The 23,851-nt window shown below is 41.7% G+C and overlaps 2 protein-coding genes across 2 annotated transcripts; both read left to right on the forward strand.

Moving 5' to 3' along the window:
• The first annotated feature begins 959 nt into the window (after positions 1 to 959).
• On the forward strand, positions 960 to 6,387 carry LOC147860544 (uncharacterized). Its single transcript, XM_087324756.1, has 10 exons — positions 960 to 1,113; positions 2,454 to 2,624; positions 2,947 to 3,162; positions 3,408 to 3,590; positions 3,820 to 4,041; positions 4,134 to 4,250; positions 4,399 to 4,542; positions 4,626 to 4,727; positions 5,436 to 5,504; positions 5,635 to 6,387. The coding sequence occupies exons 1-10, from the start codon at positions 1,033 to 1,035 to the stop codon at positions 5,827 to 5,829; spliced, it is 1,500 nt and encodes a 499-aa protein (XP_087180882.1). The 5' UTR covers positions 960 to 1,032; the 3' UTR covers positions 5,830 to 6,387.
• Positions 6,388 to 22,372: 15,985 nt separating this feature from the next.
• On the forward strand, positions 22,373 to 23,041 carry LOC147860545 (uncharacterized). Its single transcript, XM_087324118.1, has one exon. It carries the CDS (start codon positions 22,373 to 22,375, stop codon positions 23,039 to 23,041), a length of 669 nt encoding a protein of 222 aa, XP_087180244.1.
• Positions 23,042 to 23,851: the final 810 nt, after the last annotated feature.

Here is a 23,851-nt window from a genome sequence, read left to right on the forward strand (position 1 = left end):
TTGGTTGATGTCCCAAATGCCTTTAGTTCACCCCATGTCAAGCAATTATATGCTCATGCCATCCCCATTGCTTATTAAATTCGATGCACAAATTTAAGGATTTATATGCTCAATCATTTCATGCTCATTATTTTCTCTCTTGGAGGGGTTTAATCAAATAGGATACTTTGGGGGACCAATAAAAACATATTTGGCTCTTATAGGGGCATTTGGGAAAATAACATTTGCAACAATATACAACCACTAATAGATAGGAGAGGGACTTTAATTAAGAGACTGGTTTTCCACAACCACAAAAAAAACTATTGAAGTAATAATTGAAGCCACAACCACAAAAAAAACTATGTTTAGACAGTGCAACATCAATGCAAAAGTTTATTTAGTTGTTTGTTTTGTAGCTCATAGTGTCCCTCCAAGTAACGACCAGAGGCCAAACAAGAACACTTTGGCTACTTTCTTCTTGATACATCTTATTGTGATTATCATTAAATACTTTGTATTTTCTACATTATGCAATGGTTCACATGCAAGCATCTAGATGAAACAACCGACCTCCATGGTTAAATGTGCTAGGATTTTTATCCCATTCGCAATCCTGACTTAGCTCACATGGCGCCTAGTTCCTATTTCACCATACATAATACATCCATCCACACCTTAAATGTTGTGTTCGAAGCTATTATGTTTATTCTCTTCACATGTAGTCAGTCAGTAAAAACAAATTCGTAATTTGGATGTTCTCGTGAGACGAGTTCATCCTCTCAATGAGTGAGATATTGAAATGCAAAAGAAATTGCAATGAGTCTAAACTAGGTATCATCAAAAAGCACAAAGGAACGTTGTTTACAGCAGACACAGACACAGACATACACCTTCTTCTTCTTCTTCTTCAAAATGCCTTGGGCCTCTGATGCCAGAGCGTTGGCTTCCTTCTTCGGTGCCCCATCTCCGCATGCTTCCAGCAGCAGCAGCAGCAGGACTCCTCCATGCTCCCCCCCGCTACCTCTTCCTTCTCCTCCCCAACGCATCCACATGCGACCACACAGAAGTGCCTTCTCCCTAACCGCCGCCTCCTCATCACCATCCAAAGCACACATGCTCACCTCCCTCAAGGTATTTGTATATATGATGTAAGTAAATAAATAAATAAACATATATATGATGTATTTGTATGTGACTATGTGTATGTGTATGTGTATGTGTATGTGACTATGTGTACGTGACTATGTGTACGTGACTATGTGTACGTGACTATGTGTATGTGACTATGTGTATGTGTGCATGTGCATGTGGATGTGACTATGTGGATGTGTATGTGCATGTGCATGTGTATGTGTGCATGTGCATGTGTATGTGACTATGTGTATGTGACTATGTGTACGTGACTATGTGTATGTGTATGTGTATGTGCATACACGTGTATGTGACTATGTGTATGTGTATGTGTATGTGACTATGTGTATGTGTGTATGTGCATGTGCATGTAGATGCGCATGTGACTATGTGCATGTGTATGTGACTATATGTGACTATGTGCATGTGTATGTGACTATGTGTATGTGTATGTGTATGTGTATGTGTATGTGTATGTGTATGTGTATGTGTATGTGTATGTGTATGTGTATGTGTATGTGTATGTGTATGTGTATGTGTATGTGTATGTGACTATGTGTATGCGACTATGTGTGTGTATGTGTATGTGTATGTGTATGCGACTATGTGTATGTGTATGTGTATGCGACTATGTGTATTCGTGTGTGTATGTGTATGTGATTATGCGTATGCGTATGTGTATGTGATTATGTGTATGCGTATGCGACTATGCGTATGTGTATGCGTATGTGACTATGCGTATGTGTATGCGTATGTGCATATGCGTATGCATATATGCGTATGTGTATGCGTATGTGACTATGCGTATGTGCATATGCGTATGCATATGCGCATATGCGTATGCGTGTGTGTATGTGTATGTGATTATGCGTATGCGTATGCGTATGTGATTATGTGTATGCGTATGCGACTATGCGTATGTGTATGCGTATGTGACTATGCGTATGTGACTATGCGTATGCGTATGTGTATGCGTATGTGTATATGCGAATGCGTATATGCGTATGTGTATGCGAATGCGTATATGCGTATGTGCATATGTATGTGACTATGCGTATGTGCGTATGCATATGCGCATATGCGTATGCGTATATGCGAATGCGTATATGCGTATGCGTATGCGTATGCATATAATGTATATGGATATAATGCATACGTATATAATGTATATGTATATGCATATGCATATAATGTATATGTATAATGTATATGCATATGGATATGGATATGTATATGCGTATGTATATCCATATTTATATTATGTATATGTATATGTATTTGTATATTCAATGGAAACTTAATCCGGATGTTTTATATTCATTCCTGAACTTCTCTCGCAGACTGTTAGTTCGACTATGGAGAGCTTCCTCAACAATACTGCAAAAGAAGAGTTAGAGCACTCCGAATTGACGGCAATCTCGCCTCTGGATGGGCGCTACGCTCAGCAGGTGAAGAAGCTAAGGGCCTATCTGAGTGAGTACGGTTTGATCCGTTTTCGAGTGCTTGTCGAGGTTTGATATTCCTCACCTTTCTTCTTGCTCTTTCAATACATCACAATATTGTAGACACATATGTACATATATGTGAATGTGTATACATATACATATACCTAATACACACACATACACAAAGATGTATGTGATATAAAATACATAGTTAAACACAGAAATACACACATTAACTATTTATTTTCCTACATTTGCAATTCTATCAAGGTCTGAGACATATACATGAAAATAATATTGAAAATAAACAACAATATTATTTGGTCATCTATCAGATAGTTTGTGTGTTGTGGGATCATTTAGAGTGTTGGCATAGCAAATCTTGCAGGTGCAGTGGCTATTGAAGCTGTCTGAAATTCCTGAAGTTGAAGAAGTGCCTTTATTTAGTGAAGATGCTCGACTATTTTTGGAGAGTATCTCTTCGAATTTCAGCCTGGCTGATGCCCGTGCTGTCAAGGGTGTTGAAAGAGTTACCAATCATGATGTAAAGGCCGTCGAGTATGTCTTAAAGGACAAATGCCGCTCACATCCTGAACTTGAGAAGGTACATGGTAGTAGCGTTAAGGTTGACTCCAAGAAAAAGTACATTTCTCTTTGATGGAAGGAATTTAAAGATCAAAATATGGCTGACTTTTTCCTTACTCCTCAAATGCCCTTGTTCTATCTTTGAGAATTATATGCACTATTTGAGCAAATACATGGTCGATTCTTCCGTTTTGCCTCTGTATCAAGGGTTGATCATAATGTTTTTTGAAATTTTATTAATGTGTCCTCTGCCTGTGGCACTAGGTGTTGGAGTTCATACATTTTGCATGTACATCAGAGGATATCAATAATCTAGCACATGGATTGATGTTGCAACATTCTGTACACACAATAGTTCTCCCAATTATGGCAGAACTTATCGAGTCGCTTCGTTCACTTTCTCGTGAGTATAGTGACATAGCAATGCTCTCTCGAACACATGGTCAGGTAAACAACCGATGCACTTGAAGTTGACATTTGAGAAGTAGTACTACCTGTGTGAAATTGATTTTATTCTGACTTGTAAAGAATGCTGACTCTCACTCATACAGTTGGGGTGTGTGGAAGCTGTTGCTTCCCACAGATTATGAATAATGTATAATAGTATAATTAAAAGTAATGTGATTTATATAATGGTTTATACAAGCGTGTAATATTTTTTCAATGCATGTAACAGCCTGCATCGCCTACTACTCTTGGAAAAGAGATGGCAAACTTTTGTTACAGGCTCGAGCAACAATATCTGAAAATTTCTGCCACCAAGTTTCGAGGAAAGATTGCAGGAGCCGTTGGGAATTACAATGCTCATGTTGTTGCATATCCTAACGTTAAGTGGGAAGTTATTGCAGAAGCTTTTGTCTCCTCGCTAGGCTTGGATTTCAATCCTTTTGTCACTCAGGTCTAGAAGCTTTTGTTAAGCATTTAGTTCAAGTGTCTTCTACGAAGATTCAGTCTCTTTTGCTTGACTTAATTCCATATTGTATTTGCCAGATTGAACCACATGATTACATTGCAGAACTGTTCGATTCTATTTCACGATTCAACAATATTCTTCTTGGTTTTGATAGGGATATCTGGAGCTACATCTCTATAGGCTATTTTAAGCAGGTATATAATTATCCTTTAATATTATACCCTTCAGGGCATATGACTATATATTTGAAATTGCTTCTCTAATTTCATCCTATTACTGTAGTTAAAGGCCTCTATGGTACATTAAACCCGCGACTTAATTTTCTGCTTTTGGATTGTGTAGCGTGTCAAAGCTGGTGAAGTTGGTTCTTCAACTATGCCACACAAAGTAAATCCTATTGATTTTGAAAATAGTGAAGGAAATCTCGGACTTGCTAATGCTATTTCATCACACTTGAGCTCAAAGCTGCCCGTCTCAAGGTGGCAGGTAAATTCTAGCCAATAAGAATTAGAAACAAAGGGAAATACTTATGGACTAAAATATGCCATGTTTGCATATCATATTGACAGCGAGACTTGTCAGACTCGACTGTCCTTCGAAATCTTGGATTACCTCTTGCTTACTCTGTCATTGCATATGAAAGCACACTCAGGGGCATCGGCAAGCTTCAGGTACTCCATTTGCACAGAACAATGTCGTTTTAATGCATTAGCAGAATGTGCATTGCTACTTTATGTATATGTTTGTTAGTGATGTGTCACTTGCACTTGGGTAGAAATTTGGAAACCCTAGAAAGTTCTACTAAGATCAAGTTACATGGTTGTTCCATCATGCACGTTTGTGTATGATACATTGCATCGTAAGAAACCGTTAAGTGCTTGGGTATGTGCTACCATTGTTTCAACTAGTAAAGATGTGTTTTTTGTTGCCTGTTTTTATTTCTTATATGAAGAGTTCTATGATCCCCCGTGGATTTATATCATCTTGTTCATTGCATTTGAGCTTGTGTTCCTGAATGATGTCATGTTCTCTCCTTGCTTGCTGCTTTTCTCATTTTGAATTTAGAAAGCCATATATTTCTAGCTCGAAAAATGATGTTGTGGCAAGATTTAAATTCCAATAAATGCTTAGTTATCGTATCTTAATGGAATAGTATTAAACCTGAAAATTACTGATGTGGAAAGGTCTGGTTGGTTTTGATACTCTGTTCTTTCATACAATATCCATCTGAATCAATGGTAGAAATTGCACAACCAAAGCCTATGATGAATTTGGATATAGTTGCACCGTGTTTTATTTGCTAGAATAAATTAAGAATAGTCTTGCGTGCCTAAAAATTAGTATAGATTTTTTATGTCTTCTATGTGCTACAATAACAGGTGGATCAAACACGAATAAAAGATGATCTATTTGGAACTTGGGAAGTTCTCGCGGAGCCTATACAAACGGTTTGTTTACTAATTATGATGATCATAATGCAGTATGAACATTTTCTACATTACGGATGCAAGTAGATATTGCTGTTATTAGCATGCAGTCTTTATTAGCATGATAAAATGGATGAGACATTCTTTGCAGGTCATGCGGAAATTTGGTGTTCCTGAGCCATACGAAAAGCTAAAGGCTCTTACTCGAGGAAACACAATAGGAAAAGAGGATTTGCAACTATTCATCGATAGTTTAGATATTCCTTCAGACGTTAAACATGAATTGCTACAGCTAACACCTGAAACGTATATTGGTTTAGCAGCTGAACTTGCGAACAGCATCTAATTTGCCTCTTCCAAGGTCAAATCAGTATTTGTTGTGAGCCGGAAGTTAAGAGGCAATAATAGCTTTAAACATCTGTCCCAATTTAATTCTTCTTGATAAGGTGTGTTTGATTACATTTCTTGATATCAACCTGTATACCATTGCATTTCTTCTCTCAATTTGCCTCTTCCAAGGTCAAATCAATATTTGTTGTGAACCGGAAGTTAAGAGGCAATAATAGCTTTAAACATCTGTCCCAATTTAATTCTTCTTGATAAGGTGTGTTTGACTTACATTTCTTGATATCAACCTGTATACCATTGCATTTCTTCTCTCAATTTGTAAGCTCCGACCATTGTGGTCTGGTAAAGATATATGTTCTTTCGCTACGTGTTCTTAAATAAAAGAGAGCATGTAGCTATATAAGCTTTGAAGACGAAATGATTATTTTGTACCAAAGGGTCTTGATAGAGAAAGCTGGAGAATCGAGGTGGGAATTCTTCCATCGGAGGCAATATGAATGAACATTCTTCTTGTGAATAGTTCATTGATTGAATAGATTTCCTAATCATTATTTTATGTACACTGTCAAGATTGTGTTGATTGAATAGTTGTAACTTGAGTATCATTCTCTTATGAGGATTTTCATACCTTGAAAAAGGGTAAGAGAATGTTTCAAATACTGAAGATTTCTCTTACAATAGTGATTAGATGCTGCAGAGATTTATGGCATTTCTTGTTGTAGTCATTTGCAGGATATGTCTAATCATTTTGATGAGTAAATAAATAAAGATACTTCAAAGGTGCATGAAAATCTATGGAGAAATAAGCATCAAGATGCAATATTATGAAGGTGCAAAGTTTTGGACTAAGCTGCAATGCCACCAGCCTCTTTTGTATTATTACATATAAAATTTTTGTCATATATGCTAATGAAATTTCATGCAAACAAAATGATTTAGATGTGGTAGGCATGCAATCTACAAGGGTCATATTTGGAACTGACATATTCATACTCACACCCCACACATGACAATACTTTGGATTTGCATTTTGTATGGTTGATGTTTTACCCATTAGATGATCCTAAACCTTGTTGCCCTAACGATACGACACGCCCATAATATGTTTGGTTGGAAGGATCATCCTTTGAAAGGTAATCTTCTACATTCATGCTTGGCACATGTGCATTATTGTACATGGCTTATTTGATTCTTCACCTTCCAGCCACACCTAAACCTATTCGTTCAATTTAGTTCTTCATCTTCACCCTCAAATATATTCTTATTCAATTTGATTCTTCACCTTTCAATGTTTTACTTGTTCAATTATATTGAATTCAAACCATGGTTAAGGATACAATGTGCCCATGACATAATTTGGTTGGATGGATCATCTTTTGAAATGTAATATTGTGCATTCACCCATCCCACATGTGCATTGTGTCATACTTGGCTTATTTCAACCCTTTGCTATTATGTACTTAAACTATTTCTAAAGCCATATTTTAAGGAAAGTTGTCTAGAAAGTCATAAGGCCATATTGGAAGTGTGGGATTTGGAAGTGTGTGGGGAGCTACTAATAATTCTTGTGAAATATTGAACATAGCTCCTCTTTTCACACCAATTTGTGGCTTTCGACTCATAGATATTGTGCCAGTATATAAGTTCTTGTGAAATGTTGACCTTGTGAAAATTTAAGTAAAGTCTTGACCTCTCAAATGCATGATTAAGCATTAAATTTGGAGTTTGTTTAGTGCTCATTTATTGGTGTTGGTGAGTAGATTGCATTGACTGTTTAGACTCAAGTGAAACCCACACCTAAAAGGCAATAAGTAAAAAGGTAAGGGCTACTTGTGTAATTACTGCACTACTTTTTACTTATTGTTCATATGCCATGACCGAGGGGTGGAGTACGAAAAAACCAAAAAAATAAGAAAAAACTGAGAGAGTGAAAGACAACGTGGAAAAATAGAGATTATGAGAGAGAGAGAGAGAGAGAGATTAAAAAAAGGCACAAGAGATAAGAATTGGATACAATTAGCACCACAATTTGCTTCAATCATCTTTGGAAGAATCTCTTCTCCATCAATCTCACACTACTCATACATAAAGGTAAATGTTCCCTTTTCTTTTTTGGAAGAAAGAATTAGGGTTTATTTTCCGTATTTTTCGCGAGGACTCCTCTTAGTTCTTCTCCCTTTGGGGTTTCTTATTCTTATTCTTCTTTTGCGACTTCTTCATTTTTCAAGGTATTGACCTACTTATGTCTACTACGGAGGTTTGGACTTCTTCTCCGCAATAGAGAATGCTACACGTCGGCGATTTCGAGAACACTACACCGTCATCTGAGCACGGTAGGCAATGGTGGTAGTTGCGGTTCCGTCGGCTCACTTGACTCACCTTCACCGGAAATTGCATTACCCCCTTTCATTTTGTAAATGACTATTTTGTATTTAAATGACTATTTTGTAAAAACCATCGAAATCGTGATACATTTGCAAAGAGATGACTTGTATATTTTCACCACATTTCTGCCTTAATCTAGTGTACATTCGCGTAATTGTGTGCTTCAATCCTAATCGCGCATTTATCATAATTTGGGTTGTCTTTCCCTTCGTGTTTGAAGAGCCATCGACTCTTAGCTCCCTTCGAGTCTAGGCTCCCTTTGACTCTAAGTTCCCTTTGACATGGGACCTAGGAAGTCATAGATTTAAAAATAACTGCATACATACAATGTTTCATTGACATGAGTTTATATAGTAACTCCAGTGATGAAGCCAAAGCATAATATGTGTTGTGGAAGAAAATCGCGAGTATGTTTGCAACAAAGAATGCCTTGAATAAAGTTTCGTTATTAAGAAAGATAGTAAGATTGAGATATTAGGATGGCTCTAGTATGGTAGAGCATCTGAATGTATTTTAAGGGTTGATTAATCAAATTGTCTCTCTAGACATACCTCTAACAGATGAGGTATTGGCCTTATTATTGCTACTGGCTCTCTCCCAAATAGTTGGAAAACACTTGTGGTGACACTTAAGAATTCAACACAAGGAAAGCTGACATTGGATACATTTAAGTCTAGTCTTCTTAATGAAGAAGCAAAACGAAAGGAGCGTGATCCTTAATTTGAGCATAAAGCCCTAGTCATGTAAACCACCTCGAATAGAGGAAGAAGCTATACCCACAAAAAATAGAAATAACTTTAAGGAGAGGTTTAAATCCAAAAACAAAAAGGATTTTAAGAAAGATTTTTCATGCCAGTATTATGATGGTCCAAATCATTATGAAAGAGATTGTAGAAAGAGGAGAGACCAAAAGAATGGAACAACCAACAACAAAAAAAATGACCTAACAACAACCACACGTTATAGTGAAATTATCATTGTTTGTGGTGATGCTTGTGTAAGTTAAGCGCGCCAACTAACTGATTAGATCATTGACTCGGGAGCCTTGTATCATACTACCCAATATCGGGAGATGTTTACATCATATGCTAGTTGAAACTTTGGTAGAGTCAAAATGACCAACAAGGGTGTGATTGAAGTGGTTGGCATAGGGATGTCATTTTGGTGATAGACACAGATCGTGAGCTTGTAGTTAAGGATCTTAGACATGTTTCGGATATTCGACTAAATATAATTTCTGTAGGTAAGCTTGATAATGAGGGTTATTCAAATTACTTTGAAGGAAGATAGAAGCTCACCAAAGGCTCTTTAATCATTGCCAAATGTCAAAAAAACGAATTCCCTATACCTTATGCATGTTGTGATGTCTAACGGAGAGGTAAATGTAGCTGACAAGTATGTCTTTGCTTTTTAGCTTTACCCACCCAAAGAAAATCTCATCCATTGGATTTGGTGCATATTGATTTGTGTTATATGAAAGATAAAACGCTTGGTGGTGCACTATACTTCGCTACATTCATTGATGATTTCCCGAGGAAATTGTGGTGCTTTGCATTGAAATCTAAAGATAAAGTATTTGAGATATTTGAGAGCTTCCAAGTAAGTGTTGAAAGAGAAACTAGAAAGAATCTGAAATTTATTCGTGCAGATAACGGTCGTGAATATCAGGGTCAATTTGAGCAATATTGTTGTGATTATGGTATTAGGCTTACGAGAAGTGTTCCAAAAATACCTCAACTCAAAGGTGTGATTGAAAGAATGAATAGAACAATTTGTGCGCGGTGTATGTTATCTTACTTTAAATTGCCTAAACCTTTTTGGGGTGAAGCAATAAGGACTATAGTTGATCTTATAAACTTGTTTGCGTTATCCCCTTTGGATGGTGATGTTCCCGAGAGATTTTGGACAAGAAAAGATGTTTCACACAAGCATTTAGGATTGTGAGGCTGTAGGGCTTTTGTTCACATTCCAATTTAAGGTGAAAGATCCAAGCTTGATGATAAGTGCAAATTGTTACGAAACAAGTCCCTCCGGATGGGAAGAGAAGAGCCAAGTCTATCAACCTATGCCGAAACCGAAATCGTGTAGACAACCAACTCGGAAGACTACACTTGTAAGTAGTCGAAATATGCCCTTATGGGCTACAAGTCGGCCGAGGCCAAAACCGAAATCGTGTAGACAGCCAACTCGGAAGACTATACTTGTAAATAGTCTAAATATGCCCTTATGGGCTATACCTATAAATAACCCAAAAGGTGTACTAGTATATAAGTACTTAGGGCAATCATATAATATGATGAGCGATTGTCAAAAGGTGAATCAGAAGGTTGTTGCCTCTGTAATTGTGTAACAGTAAGTGGGTGAGAGTGAGAGTGTGTGTAACTCTGTAGCCGTCTGTTGACGAAGTTGAATCTCGAGGTCGTTGCCTTGGAGCTTCTACTTGTACTCCTTTTAGTATAGTGATTCTGTTTCTCGGAGTTTGTGGACCCCCGTGGTTTTTCCCATTTCGGGTTTCCACGTTAAATTCACGTGCTTCTGTCTCTTGTGCTATTTCTATTTTCGTACTATGTCTGAGTGCATTCTATTTTACGTTCCCTGCACCCGAACATCCGAACGAGAAGCCGGTTGTGGCCGGTCACGATTCTCGACACAAACTATACATATTCTTGGGATATTGTCATGAAGAATTTGGCTATAGATTATATGACCCAACAAATAAAAAGGTTCTTCAAAGCAGGGTTGTAGTATTCCTTGAGGATCAAACTTTACAAGACCTAAAGCTTAGTGAAATATTGAATACATTCCTGATTTAGGGTCACGAGGGATGTGGAGGAATATGATGATGCAACTAATGATGTAGTTGATGATGATGATGAGCAAAATCATGATCATTGTATTCCAGGTGACTAGATTGATCACATTTCAGTAGTTCCACTGCAAGTGGAAGAGGCTAGAAGGTTTATGGGACAGGCAACCTGCTACTAGATGTAGTCCACATAAATATGTGATGCTCACAGATGGGAGAGAGAAAGAAAGCTTTAGAGAAGTCATGGAACATGATCAGAAAGAGAAATGGTTTGAGGTCATGACTGATGAGGTGAAGTACTTGCAACATAATCACACCTATGACTTGGTAAAGCTACCCAGGGACAAGAGAGCACTGAAAAACAAATGGGTTTAGAGGCTCAAGACTAAGGAACATTGGTCACAACTAAGATACAAGGCAAGATTGGTTGTGAAAGGGTTCAATAAGACAAAGGATGTTGTTTTCGAGGAGTTTTTTTCATTAATGGTGAAGATGTGCTCAAACAAAGCTGTACTTGGGATTGCATCCAGTCTTAATTTAGAAATTGAACAAGTTGATGTAAAGACCACCTACCTTCATGGTGATCTAGAAGAAGAAATTTACATGGAACAACCTGAGGGGTTTGGAGTCAAAGTAAAAGAAAACCGTGTGTGTAGGTTAAAGAAGAGGTTGTATGGTCTAGAACAAGCTTCTAGACTTTGATATAATAAATTTGACTCATTCATGTTAGACCACAGGTATAATAGGACTAACTCAGATCACTCAATGTGTTTTCTTGAAGAAATAAACTCAACTTCCCTAGTGTGTGAACATCCCACCTCGTATCATAAACTAAGTGTCATAGAAGTTAAGTCCTATGACACATATTTAGTAGGTAGTTAAGTCTCCACCTCTTTTCCAAGTGGTGGTTGTAGTGAGTGAACATAGAGAGAAGGTGATAACATAAGCACCTTCTCCTCCTCTTTGTAGTTGTTGGCTCATCTTGCTCCTTGTTAATACAATTTTCTTGATTTTCTGTATACCTTGTGTTCTCTCTCTCTCTCTCTCTCTCTCTCTCTCTCTCTCTCATGCATACACGTAGATCACTTCCGCTGCACAAAATCACACCCGATTCTTTACATTCTCCGATTGTGATCTCATCATTCTACTATTGTATGTGGATGATATGTTGATTATTGGTCAAGATACCAACAAGATTGAGAAATTGAAGAGAGAGCTTAACATGTCTTTTGTTATGAAGGACTTGGGACCATCTAAGCAAATCCTTGGGATGAAGATAACCAGGGATAGAGCAAACAAAAAACTTTTGGTTGTCACAAGAAAAATATATCAAGTTCTTGAGAGATTTGACATGGCTAAGTGTAAGCTAGTCAACAGTCCACTTGCATGCCACTTTAAACTCAACTTTGAATAGTGCCCTACAAGTGAGAAAGAAAGATATATTAACGTCTTCTAAGGCCAAAATTGGCCCATGAGACAAATGGATTACAACAAAAAATGGGATATTTACCCATTCATCAAAAGAAAAAAGAAAAAAGAAAAAAGAGATAAAAATAGAGTTTTAAGCTAAATAGTTCTAGTAAAATAACAAACATGTTCTATATAAAAACATGTTCTACAATGAAAATGATGTTATACTAGGCCTAATTTCATTTCCATCCAAGTCTCTAGAAGAGAAGCGGGATGTCAAAGGGTTTCAATGTGGATGTGGCCCATGGTCCCAATGTAAAAGGTACCCCAACCATAGCTTCTAGTCGACGTAGCTCATGTTCCCTTATCTTCTTAATATTTTCTACTCCGTGTCGACTTGTTTTGAAGCCCAAGATCCGAGGGCGTTTGATTGTTCTTTGCATTTCGGCCTCTCAAGATGAATGTATCCACATTCATCGTTTCCCCTTGTTCCTGAAAAATTACACTAATTACATGTTGATGAATAGTAGAAGGGTTATGGTTAACACTTTGTAATTTATTCTCCCTATGTTGTTTTAGCTCTAATATATACCTACCTAGTCTCTTTACATCCGGGGTATCTAATAGTTTGGAGAGATATGTCTTGGTATTCCGCCCGTATCTCGCCATAAGTTGGGCACTTGCATGTGAAGTGATACTCATCCTCTATCTCTATGTGGCATAACCTACATAGTCTTTCCTCTCTAGGGACTCTATTAGCCCGACCATTCTCAATCTCAAGTTGGTGAGAGACAACAAGAAGAAATCAAACAAATACCATATACTTCTGCAGTGTAGTTTGTTTTATGTTATGATATGCACAAGGCTTGAAATTGCTCATCTAGTTGGTGTAGTAAGTCGTTTTCTCTTGAATCCTAGAAAAGATAGTTGGGAAGCAATGAAACACATTCTCCAATATCTTAGGGACACTTTGGACGTTTGTCTGAATTTTTTTGGTGATAACCAAACTGTTATGATACTTCTGTAGTGTAGTTTGTTTTATGTTATGATATGCACAAGGCTTGAAATTGCTCATCTAGTTGGTGCAGTAAGTTGTTTTCTCTTGAATCCTAGAAAAGATAGTTGGGAAGCATTGAAACGCATTCTCCAATATCTTAGGGACACTTTGGGCGTTTGTCTGAATTTTTTTGGTGATAACCAAACTGTGTTAGATGGGTATACATATGCAAACGTGGTTGGTGACATTGACCCTAGAAAATCCACATCATGGTATTTATAAAGAATCGCGTATGATTCTTGTGTAGTGGAAGAGATGTGTGTTATGTGTATGTGTGAGAGGAATTAGAGGAGAGAAGAGAGAACACAAGATAGATAGATAAAGGAATACTCAAGAAGAAGATGTATATTCACAAGTAAAGTAAGAGATACAAAAATGTAGCATTACAAGGAGTCACAACCGACTTAATATGAAGTATGAGGAGGGTGCTTTATATATAGTCACCCTCTCTCTTCATTAACTAACTACAAAAACCACTCTCTCTTGGGGAATGTGAAGACTGGTAGTCATGGGGAATATGTAACTCATTAGTTATGTGTCATAGAATATGATTCTATGACACATAGTTAATGTGTAGAGAGTAGTGGTGTGACTCTTGACCTTTGAGCAATCATAGATTCTCAAAAGGTGTGTTCACACGTTGCACTATGTTGAGCTTGATTCTCAACACCCCCCCTTAAGCTCAACTCGGGTCGGTTCCTTTCGATTGATGTCCGCTTCGGCTGGTATCCGGTACATGCTTGAGCTCGTACCCAGTTCGGACGATATCCGGTTCTCGCTTGTACTCCCCCTCAAGCTTGGCAAGTCAAGGATCGTCAATCCAAGGTCTGACATGAATTGCCGAAGCTTTTCGGCTCCTAGGGCCTTGGCGAAGATGTCAGCTGTTTGAAAATTCGTGTTGATGTGTAGAAGATCGACATCTTCGGCTTGAACATGCTCTCGAATGAAGTGGTAGTGCACTTCGATATGCTTTGTGCGTGCGTGGAACACCGGGTTCCGAGCCAGATATATACTGCTCATGTTGTCGCAGTAAATGAGAGTCGGATCCTTCAAAATCCTCTTGAGCCATACGACTTCACATGAAGCTACGGTTGTGCCCATGTATTCGGCCTCCGTACTCGAAAGTACAATGGTAGGCTGCTTCTTACTACTCCAAGATATTCCGCCGCTACTGAGCGAGAACACAAATCCGGAGGTCGATCGTCGATAAGGTCTATAGCCGGCCCAATCGGCGTCCGTGTACCCTTCGAGTTGAATTGGTGTTGCCGACGCGTAAAGGATGCCGTAATCCATTGTGCCGCTCACGTATCGTAATACTCGCTTAGCGCAATGGAAATCGATATCTTGTGGAGTTTGCATGAATTGGCTAAGGAGACCAACCCGATAGTTGAGGTCGGGTCGTGTGATTGTGAGATAGATGAGGCACTCGATCAGTTGTCGATATTGAGTCGGCTTGTACTCGTCTGTGCCAGAGTCGACATCTAGTTTGAGGTTTCGATCAAGAGGGGTTGACACAAATTTGTACTCTGTCATCCTGAACTTGTATAATAAGCTGAGAATGTAGTGCCGTTGAGAGATCATAATGTCGGTCGGAATCCGAATTACTTCGATGCCTAGGAAGTAATGAAGTTCCTTCATGTCTGTCATCTCGAATTTATTGGAGAGGAGGGATTTCACCTTGTTGATGTCAACTAAACTTTCTCCTCCAATGACTGTTAAGCGCTGGAATAACAACACAACCAGTCACGAATAAGAATGCATCAACAAGGAGGTAGTACGAAGAGGAAACGACAAGAGGAAAGGAAAGCAAAGAGACGGTCAAGTGTGAAAGGCCCATACCCTAAACATGAAAGCTATATAAACCACATAATAGTGGCTTTGTGGGGGTTCTCCCATTTGTAAAGATCTCCTATTGATGAGAGCTAGAGCTTCCTCTCCTCCTTCTTGTAACCTTTGAGCTTAAGAGAGATTAGTGAAGTGTTTAGTTAGAGAACACTAATCTCTCTCCTTGTTGGTGCTAGACCTCTTAGCAAAGAGGGTTAATAATAGACGTACTCTTCCTTCTTATTGTCTATATCTATTAATCTATTGTCTATGAGAGAGAGCTTGAGAGAGTGAGAGAGATATCATGCTCAATCATTTACTGATTGTTGAGTGAGTGTGAGGCTCTGAGGTATCTGACAACCATCTCTGCCTGATTCACCATCAAGAGGGTATACGCTGGTCCGAATCCCGCCACGATATCGAGGAGCTTACTCCATCGATACATAGATCCTTAACATCTATTTGGTGCCGATGTCGGGGATACGACCGACGCTTGAAGCCTATTTTCGAGTAGCCGAAAACTCGGAGGCAAACCACTCAATGGAGGAAGAAATCGCACGAGAACCACCATTTTCTGTTTTTTTTTCATTATTTCATAGTTTAATTAAGTCCATTTTCTGTTTTTTCTCATTATTGCATAGTTTAATTAAGTCCATTTTCTGTTTTTTTCATTATTGCATAGTTTAATTAAGTCCATTTTTTGTTTTTTTCATTATTTCATAGTTTAATTAAGTACATTTTCTGTTTTTTCCATTATTTCATAGTTTAATTAAGTCTATTTTCTGTTTATTCGCTTGGTTAACATTAAGCATTGCGGAGATTGAGCCGCTACAAGGCAAGCATAATCACCGTGAGTCTCACGGCTTACGATCACCCCACGGGTCACGAAACGACCGTTGGCGCCAAAAAGTTTGAATTTCCCACGCAAAGTTCATCGAAAGAACAACCTTCGACGAAGATTCAACCTTCAACGAAGATTAAATCTCTGACGAAGATTTAACCTTCGACGAAGATTAAATCTCCGACGAAGATTTAACCTTCGACGAATATACAATCTTCGACGAAGATTCAATCTCCGACGAAGATCCAACCTTCGATGAATCTTCACCCTCTGACGAAGATTCAACCTTTGACGAAGGCTCAACCTTCGACGAAGATTCAATCCATCTTGAAGATCCAACCTTCGACGTAGACTCACCCTTTGACGAAGGTTCAACGTTCGACGAAGATTCGACCTTCAACGAATATTCATCCTTCGATGAACCTATAAAAGCTTGACCAGAAAACATGGCCGGATCCTGATGGATAGAGATGTTCAAAACCCGACCCGCACCCCAGGAGGAGTCCACACAAACCAACCAAACCCACGATGTCGTACCACCTAACCCGACTCGGTACCACGGAGGGTGGCTAACTCCAGGGATACTACCAAACATGAACCTCCCATTGAGCCCAGGAGCTAAAGCACTTCTCAACATACGCCCACTATAGGAAAGCCCAATGGCAGACCCACTCAGTGTAGAGCGACACATATGAGACGCAACGCAAGAGTTACGGGTGATAGAACACGAAATCAATCTATGGACGGTACAACTTGTGAAAGGAGGACAACCGGAAAACACCACTCGAGATATCGAAGCTGCTTTGGTAGAAAGGAAGGATAGATTCGCACAAGTGCAACAAAAACTTCACCTCCTAGAAACAATGTCGCACATGCACCGCCAAGGTCAAGAGCACAACCCTGTACCACATTCAAGCACAACGGGCGACAGCCCGAACGAAGCCCGCACACAACGACACCCGACACCACCACGCATTGGCACAATCCCTATACCTAACTAAGCTACCCCTACACCTCCAAACGCCGAACTCACACTAGCGATACAATCCATCCAAACTCTTGTAGCATTGATGGAAAAAGAGCGAGCACCCACAGCCCATCCGAGAAACCTTACAAATGACAGTGGGAAGAGTGCTTCAATCTCTAAACTAGTACCCCGTTTCCTCGGTTTCGGCGATACCTATGACCATGTCGAGAGGTTCAAACAGATTTGTCGCGCTTATGAACCCCTCACAGAGATCACCAAAGTAGCCGCGTTTGGACTTACACTTGATGACCAAGCCGGAATTTGGTTTCGAACCTTGAATGAAGACATCGCCGCCGATTTCGAGTATGTCATCGAGGATTTCTTGATAAACTTCGCTCGCAGAGGGAATAAATGGAACCCGATTGACCAACTTTTCGCCCTCAAGCAAGAAGAGAACGAAACGGTTAGGGACTACATACGTTGCACGAAAAGCTTGCATCATCATTGTAGTCCGGGCGACAAGATGTCAGATGACAAGTTGATGAGTCGTTTCATCAATGGGTTGTTTGATCCGACACTCCAAAATTTCCTAATTGCCAGGATGTGTCGATGGTTCGCTGAAGCCTGCACAATAGTGATGACCTTTGAAGATTCAATGAGCGGGTTACAAATACCCACTCAAGCACCTACGAACAACCGCGAGAAATCCTCAGACCCCACCCCTGCTCTAGCCACACCACTGCGAACACCCCGAATAGAAAGACCCCAAGCATACACCCAACGAGAAAATGTAAGGTGCACGGTATGCCTCGGCCACCACACTGGACATGAGTGTCCCCTCCTTCATCAATGATGACCGCAATACTGTAAGTGGTGCAAAGCTTTCGTGATGCATACACAAGAGAATTGATGGCAAGCCCCCACTTGAAGGTACATGCAAATGCCAATGGTGGAACACCCATGCTCACCTCCACCAGTTAGCCGCCCACCACTACCAACAATACTCCCTCAACAACCCCCACTACCGCGCATCGACGCCCACCTCGCCGAACTGGAATATACCACAGATAACCAAACCCAGGTCGGGGCGAGCACCCCCGAATATGAAGACTCGTACCGAGAGTATGGCATTGAAGAAGAGATGTTGTCCCACTTCGTGGACTTCGAAGGTGACCAAATACCAGTGTACGTCCTGAGTGGGGAACAACGTGGACCCCCTATGGGATACCGCAACAACAATGGTCTAAGGAGGTCAGAATTGAAATGCTTTAACTGCCAAGGCCCACATATGGTTAGCGAGTGCCCAACCAAACATGAATACTACAACCGGATGGCCCAACGACCACGACACCTCCCACTCGACACACCCCCACAACCACTGGCGCAAGGTCTCACCCAACAGTCGCAAGACCTTATCGAATGGTTCCAAAGAGAAGCATCATGCCCAGGGTGCGGTAAAGAACACCTAGTACCTGATTGCCTAGAGAAGAAGAAAAGGGTCGGCACAAATATGTTGTCCATTGTACCATCCACAATCGGTGCCAATGTCATCACATGAGCCCAACGAGTAGTGCACAATTTAAAATACTAATATCAAGGTCTCCCCATGACCGCACGTAAGAGACGAAAATCTAGAAAGAATAATTCCACGCAGACCTCAAAGCAAGATCAAGAACAAGAGGGAGACACAGAAACATTACTTGTCAATCCGAATCAAGAACTACCGGCACACCTAACAGCATACCCAAACCCAGTAGCTGAGAAACAAAAGGTAGAAGAATACATCAAGATCATACACCACGAACAGTTTGAAAAATCACTTAGCCTCCCCAACTTAAACTTCGACCAACTAGAAGAATGGGTAAACCCCTCACCTCCCCCTGTCGTCACACCAACCGACACCCCCACTTGCCATCCTACCCCAATCAAAGAGGTCAACACAACCCTACTCTAGAAAATCTTAAATTTAAGATTGCGACTCACATTACGCAAAGTGCAAAGCTACACTGGCACCTTCGCCGCTGACAACCCCCTGCTACGACCTCTACTCGCCAAGGAAATAGAGTTCACGCTCGAAGAACTACTCAAACTCGACATTCAACCGTGGCACGACGTCCTCCGATGCTTGAATGGTGGCCTATCAGCAGGATATGGTGAAGGGATACACACCCACACTCCTCACATGTCCACAATCCTCAAACAACCCGAAGGACCGCTAGTCGACGTCCACGAAGCTCACTTCGAGAGCGACGATACTAGTTTCACTCTACCAGTCTGCATCAATGGTAAGACGTGTGACACAATCATTGACACTGGAGCAGGGATAAGTATCGTTAGTTACGAATGTTGGTGTAAGTGGGGGAGCCCAAGAATGCTTCCTTCCGATGTCAAACTACGAATGGCAGATGGGTCCATCCAAAGACTAGAAGGCATGATTCCTGCGCATCACTTCACTATCCACGGAGTGGAGTTCAATCTCACCTTCGTCGTCACAAGATCGTCCAACCATGTAGCCTACGAGTGCTTACTAGGAAGACCATTCCTACGTATAAGCCGCCTGGTAATGGATTTCGGGAACGATATAATCTATATGCGTAAGGACAACAAAACCTTCCGCATCAAAGCATACACGCAAAAAGTGCATGAACAAGAAGGCAACCCTCTCGTAGACGATTGGTCAGAAACCACTGAGTTCGAGACCAACCTCCTAGCGTGCAACCCCACAAAGACATTTCAACTCTTGACCAGAGGCCAACACTTTCCTCAAAGCCTCACCACTTCCAAAGAGGAGAACACACGTGAGAGAGACGACCAATCCATCGCTTCCAAGACGTCACAGATGAATTGGGTGCACACTCTCGTTAAAGTGTTGTGAAGAGGACGGAGAAACAATCTCGTGCTTCAACGTCACCACCTTGGGACCCCGGCGAAAAGAAGTAGACGGAAAGGACGAAGAACTGGTACAACGAGTCACACGTCCAGGTGATGTCATGACCACTCAGAAGACTGTGACGGAAGCGAACTTCCCAGAGCATTTCAAACTCTATGAACAAGGGAATAGGGCAGTGGCTTGTAAGAGACCACAATGCACCCCCCAAGGCCTAAGAGAAATCAACCTCAGGAAAGGGATAGACTCCAAACCGGTGTTCATAGCCGCAGATCTCCGACCCGACGAGGAGGCGTCCTTGATCACCCTCCTCACGGAATTTAGCGACGTGTTTGCATGGTCGTACGTTGACATGAAGGGAGTCCCAGCTGAGGTCGTCACCCATAGTATCCCCATGCGAGCCGACGCCCGCCTGATCTAGCAAAGGCCACGTCCAATGAACCCTAACTGCGCCCAACAAGTAAAAGCCGAAATCAACAAAATGTTGGCTGTAGGCATTATCTACCCAATCGAACGAACTACTTGGGTCTCCCCGATTGTAGTCATCCCAAGGAAAAACGACCAGATCCACATATGTGTCGACTACCGCCATGTTAACAAAGCCACTATCAAGGACAATTACCCGATACCCTACATCGAGCATCTACTCGAAAGAACTGCGGGAGCACAAGCTTATAGCTTCATCGACAGGTTCTCCGGGTACAACCAAATCTTGGTGGTCCCTGAGGATCAACACAAGTCAACCTTCGCCACGGAATTTGGTACGTTCGTGTATAAACAGATGCCTTTCGGACTCACAAGTGCCTTGAGCACCTACCAAAGAGTGGCAGACCATATCTTTGCAACAAGGTTACGACAAGGGGTGGAGTCTTATGTTGAGGACTTATGTTGCAATTCGAAATGGCATGACCACTTGGGGCTACTCCATTTGACGTTTGAAAAATGCAGGACCTATCAACTCTCTCTCAACCCGCTCAAGTGTCAGTTCTGGGTCAAGCACATAATAATATTAGGACACCTCGTGTCCCGCCATGGGATCTCGACCGATGAGGCAAAAGTAAAACTCATCCTCGACATGCCACCCCCCACGAATGAGAAACAACTACAAGGGTTCATGGGATACGCGGATTACTATAGATGCTTCATTAAGATGTTCGCGGACAAGGCTAGACCACTCTACACCCTATTAAAGCAATTCGTGTGGACAGAAGAATGCACACACTCCTTCAAGCTCTTGAAAGAGTGCCTAACTAAGGCCCCCATCCTCTGGCCTCCCGATTGGACCAAAGAATTCCACGTTCACACCGACGCTTCCGCCTTCGCGATTGGTGTAGTGCTAGCTCAACCGAGTGAAGGGGCACTCGACCTACCGGTCACCTTCGCTAGTCACCAACTAAATGCTGCGGAACAAAATTACTCCACGACGGAACGGGAGGCTTTGGCCATGGTTTACAGCATAAAGAAATTCCGCCACTACCTTTTGGCGTCCCGGTTCTCATTTTTTGTAGATCATCAGGCCCTACTCTACTTAGTTACGCCACCGGACACATCTCACGATGGATCGTAACGTTACTCGAGTTCGACTTCAAGGTAGTAGTGAGAAAAGGGAAAGACCATGTACTCGCCGATCATTTCTCCTGGATTCCCAACGGAGAAGAAGCCACTGGGGTTGACGATGAAACACCAGATGCAGCATTATTCGCGATCGACACCGTACTAGCATGGGCATCAGACATTGTTCGTGTCCTAACTAAGGGAGCGTCCTTCCTAAAACAACTACCACGGACACACGCGCATGTCTTGCTAAAGAAATGTGCCCCCTTCATGATGCTTCGTGGCAATTTGTACCGTTGGGGTAACGACGATCTACTTCGGAGGTGTGTAACAGACCATGACGTCGTCGCCACCCTCGAACAAGCTCATTGCGGGAGCGGAAGTGGTCATTTCAATCACGAGACCACTACGCGCAAGATCCTCCAGCTTGGCCTATGGTGGCCAACACTCTTCAAAGACGCATACGCGTACGTACGCCGCTGTGATGAGTGCCAACGTTTCAAACACCTGCTAAAAGCGGATTTCAATATGTTAAACTCGGTGGTGGCATGGCAACCATTCGAGAAATGGGGTATCGACTTTATCGGCCCAATCAGCCCAGCTTCCAACCTCAACTGATACATAATAACCGCCACCGACTACGCCACCAAGTGGGTCGAAGCTAAAGCTTGTGTTAACACCGACGCGCGTAGTACTGCCAAATTCCTATATGAAAATTTCATAGTACGGTTTGGATGTCCGCTCGAAATCATTAGTGACCAAGGCTCTCATTTCCTGAACGAGGTGATAGCACATTTACTAGGCGAATATATGGTGACACACTGCAAAAGTTCTCCTTATTACCCTCGATGCAACGGACAAGCGGAAAGCACGAATAAGGTGCTATGTGCAGTGCTCACAAAGATAGTCGCTGCCTCACGATCTGATTGGAGCACCAAACTCCAAGCAGCATTATGGGCTTTCCGTACTTCCTACAAAGTTGCAACTCGCCACACACTATTCAAACTAGTGTACGGGCAAGAAACAGTATTACCCATCGAGTTCCTTGTCCCTAGCCTCAGGATCGCCATACAAGAACGATGGGACGGGGACCCCCTCTTGTCACGCCTAGAGAACCTAGAACGACTGATAGAAACCCGCCTTCTCGCATTCCAAGCACTCTTGGCAGAGAAAGCCAATAGAAAGGTGTGGCACGACAATAAAGTCAAGAACAAAGACCTCGCTGAAGGCGACATGGCCCTCAGATTCTCCTCTCAACGACACAAGAAGAAGCTTAAGTTACGGGGTGAAGGCCCGTATGTGGTTTCAAAGATTACCAAGACAGGAGCATGTCGCCTACGCACGCTCGAAGGTTTTGACATCCCCGGGTTCATCAATGGGAGCAAGCTCAAATGTTACTATGGACCCCTCACACTCGAGGTTCTACTCACGGCTCGGCAACGAGAGGTAGAGGCCAAACTTAAAGCCTCCGAAGGCTGAATGGCCCGGCTTGAAACCGACCTGCGCAATACGCTAGCGAAATTGAAGCGATAGGGACACACCCATCCGGCAACCATGGCTCAGGCGGCCAACTCTAATGACAGAACAATACAACTACGATGTTGCGTCGACGACATGCCTTTGACGGCGGTAATCGACACCGGAGCATCGCTAACCCTTTTCTCCTTCAAAACATGGAGACGTCTAGGTTTCCCAGACCTCGAAGTGTGCAACGACAACTTCCGTGGCTTCGATGGGTCCACATCATGCTGCTTGGGAACTTTCGGGTGTAGCATCAAGACAAAATACGGTGCGCACTCAATCCAAGTTCGGTACTCCCACCCGGAGTGATGTACACACAATACCTCCTCGGTTTAGATTGGTGTCGCATAAGCGAATGTCTCCTATCACCTAGCAAACACATCGTCTCCTTCCAAACAGGAGATGGACTGAAGTCCGAGGACCTCATCGCAACAACACTCGAATCACATCCTGCTGACCTCGTTGATCCCCAAAGCGTGGAGTTACCCAAACAAACAACACACCAACACCCACGGGCCATCCATGGCCAGCGCGACACTACCATTAGAACACAGACACCCAAACCACGGGAATGGGTGAACGTCCACACAGTTTTCGCTGACGGCCCACGCTACGGAGAACGTGCGGTGTGGCGAGTCAAAAAAATACTCACAACCGCACAAGGTTGGCACAATGGCGCCACTAGCTTTTGGGTTCCGAAACAAAACCAACTCCCCGCTCGCGATCGAACCACCCCTACATGGGACATCGATGAACCCCAAGGCGCGG

Source organism: Azolla caroliniana, unplaced genomic scaffold, assembly GCF_043228905.1.
Source record: "Azolla caroliniana isolate FFs.n. ecotype wild unplaced genomic scaffold, voAzoCaro1.0.p SCAF_9, whole genome shotgun sequence".
Classification (NCBI taxonomy): domain Eukaryota; kingdom Viridiplantae; phylum Streptophyta; class Polypodiopsida; order Salviniales; family Salviniaceae; genus Azolla; species Azolla caroliniana.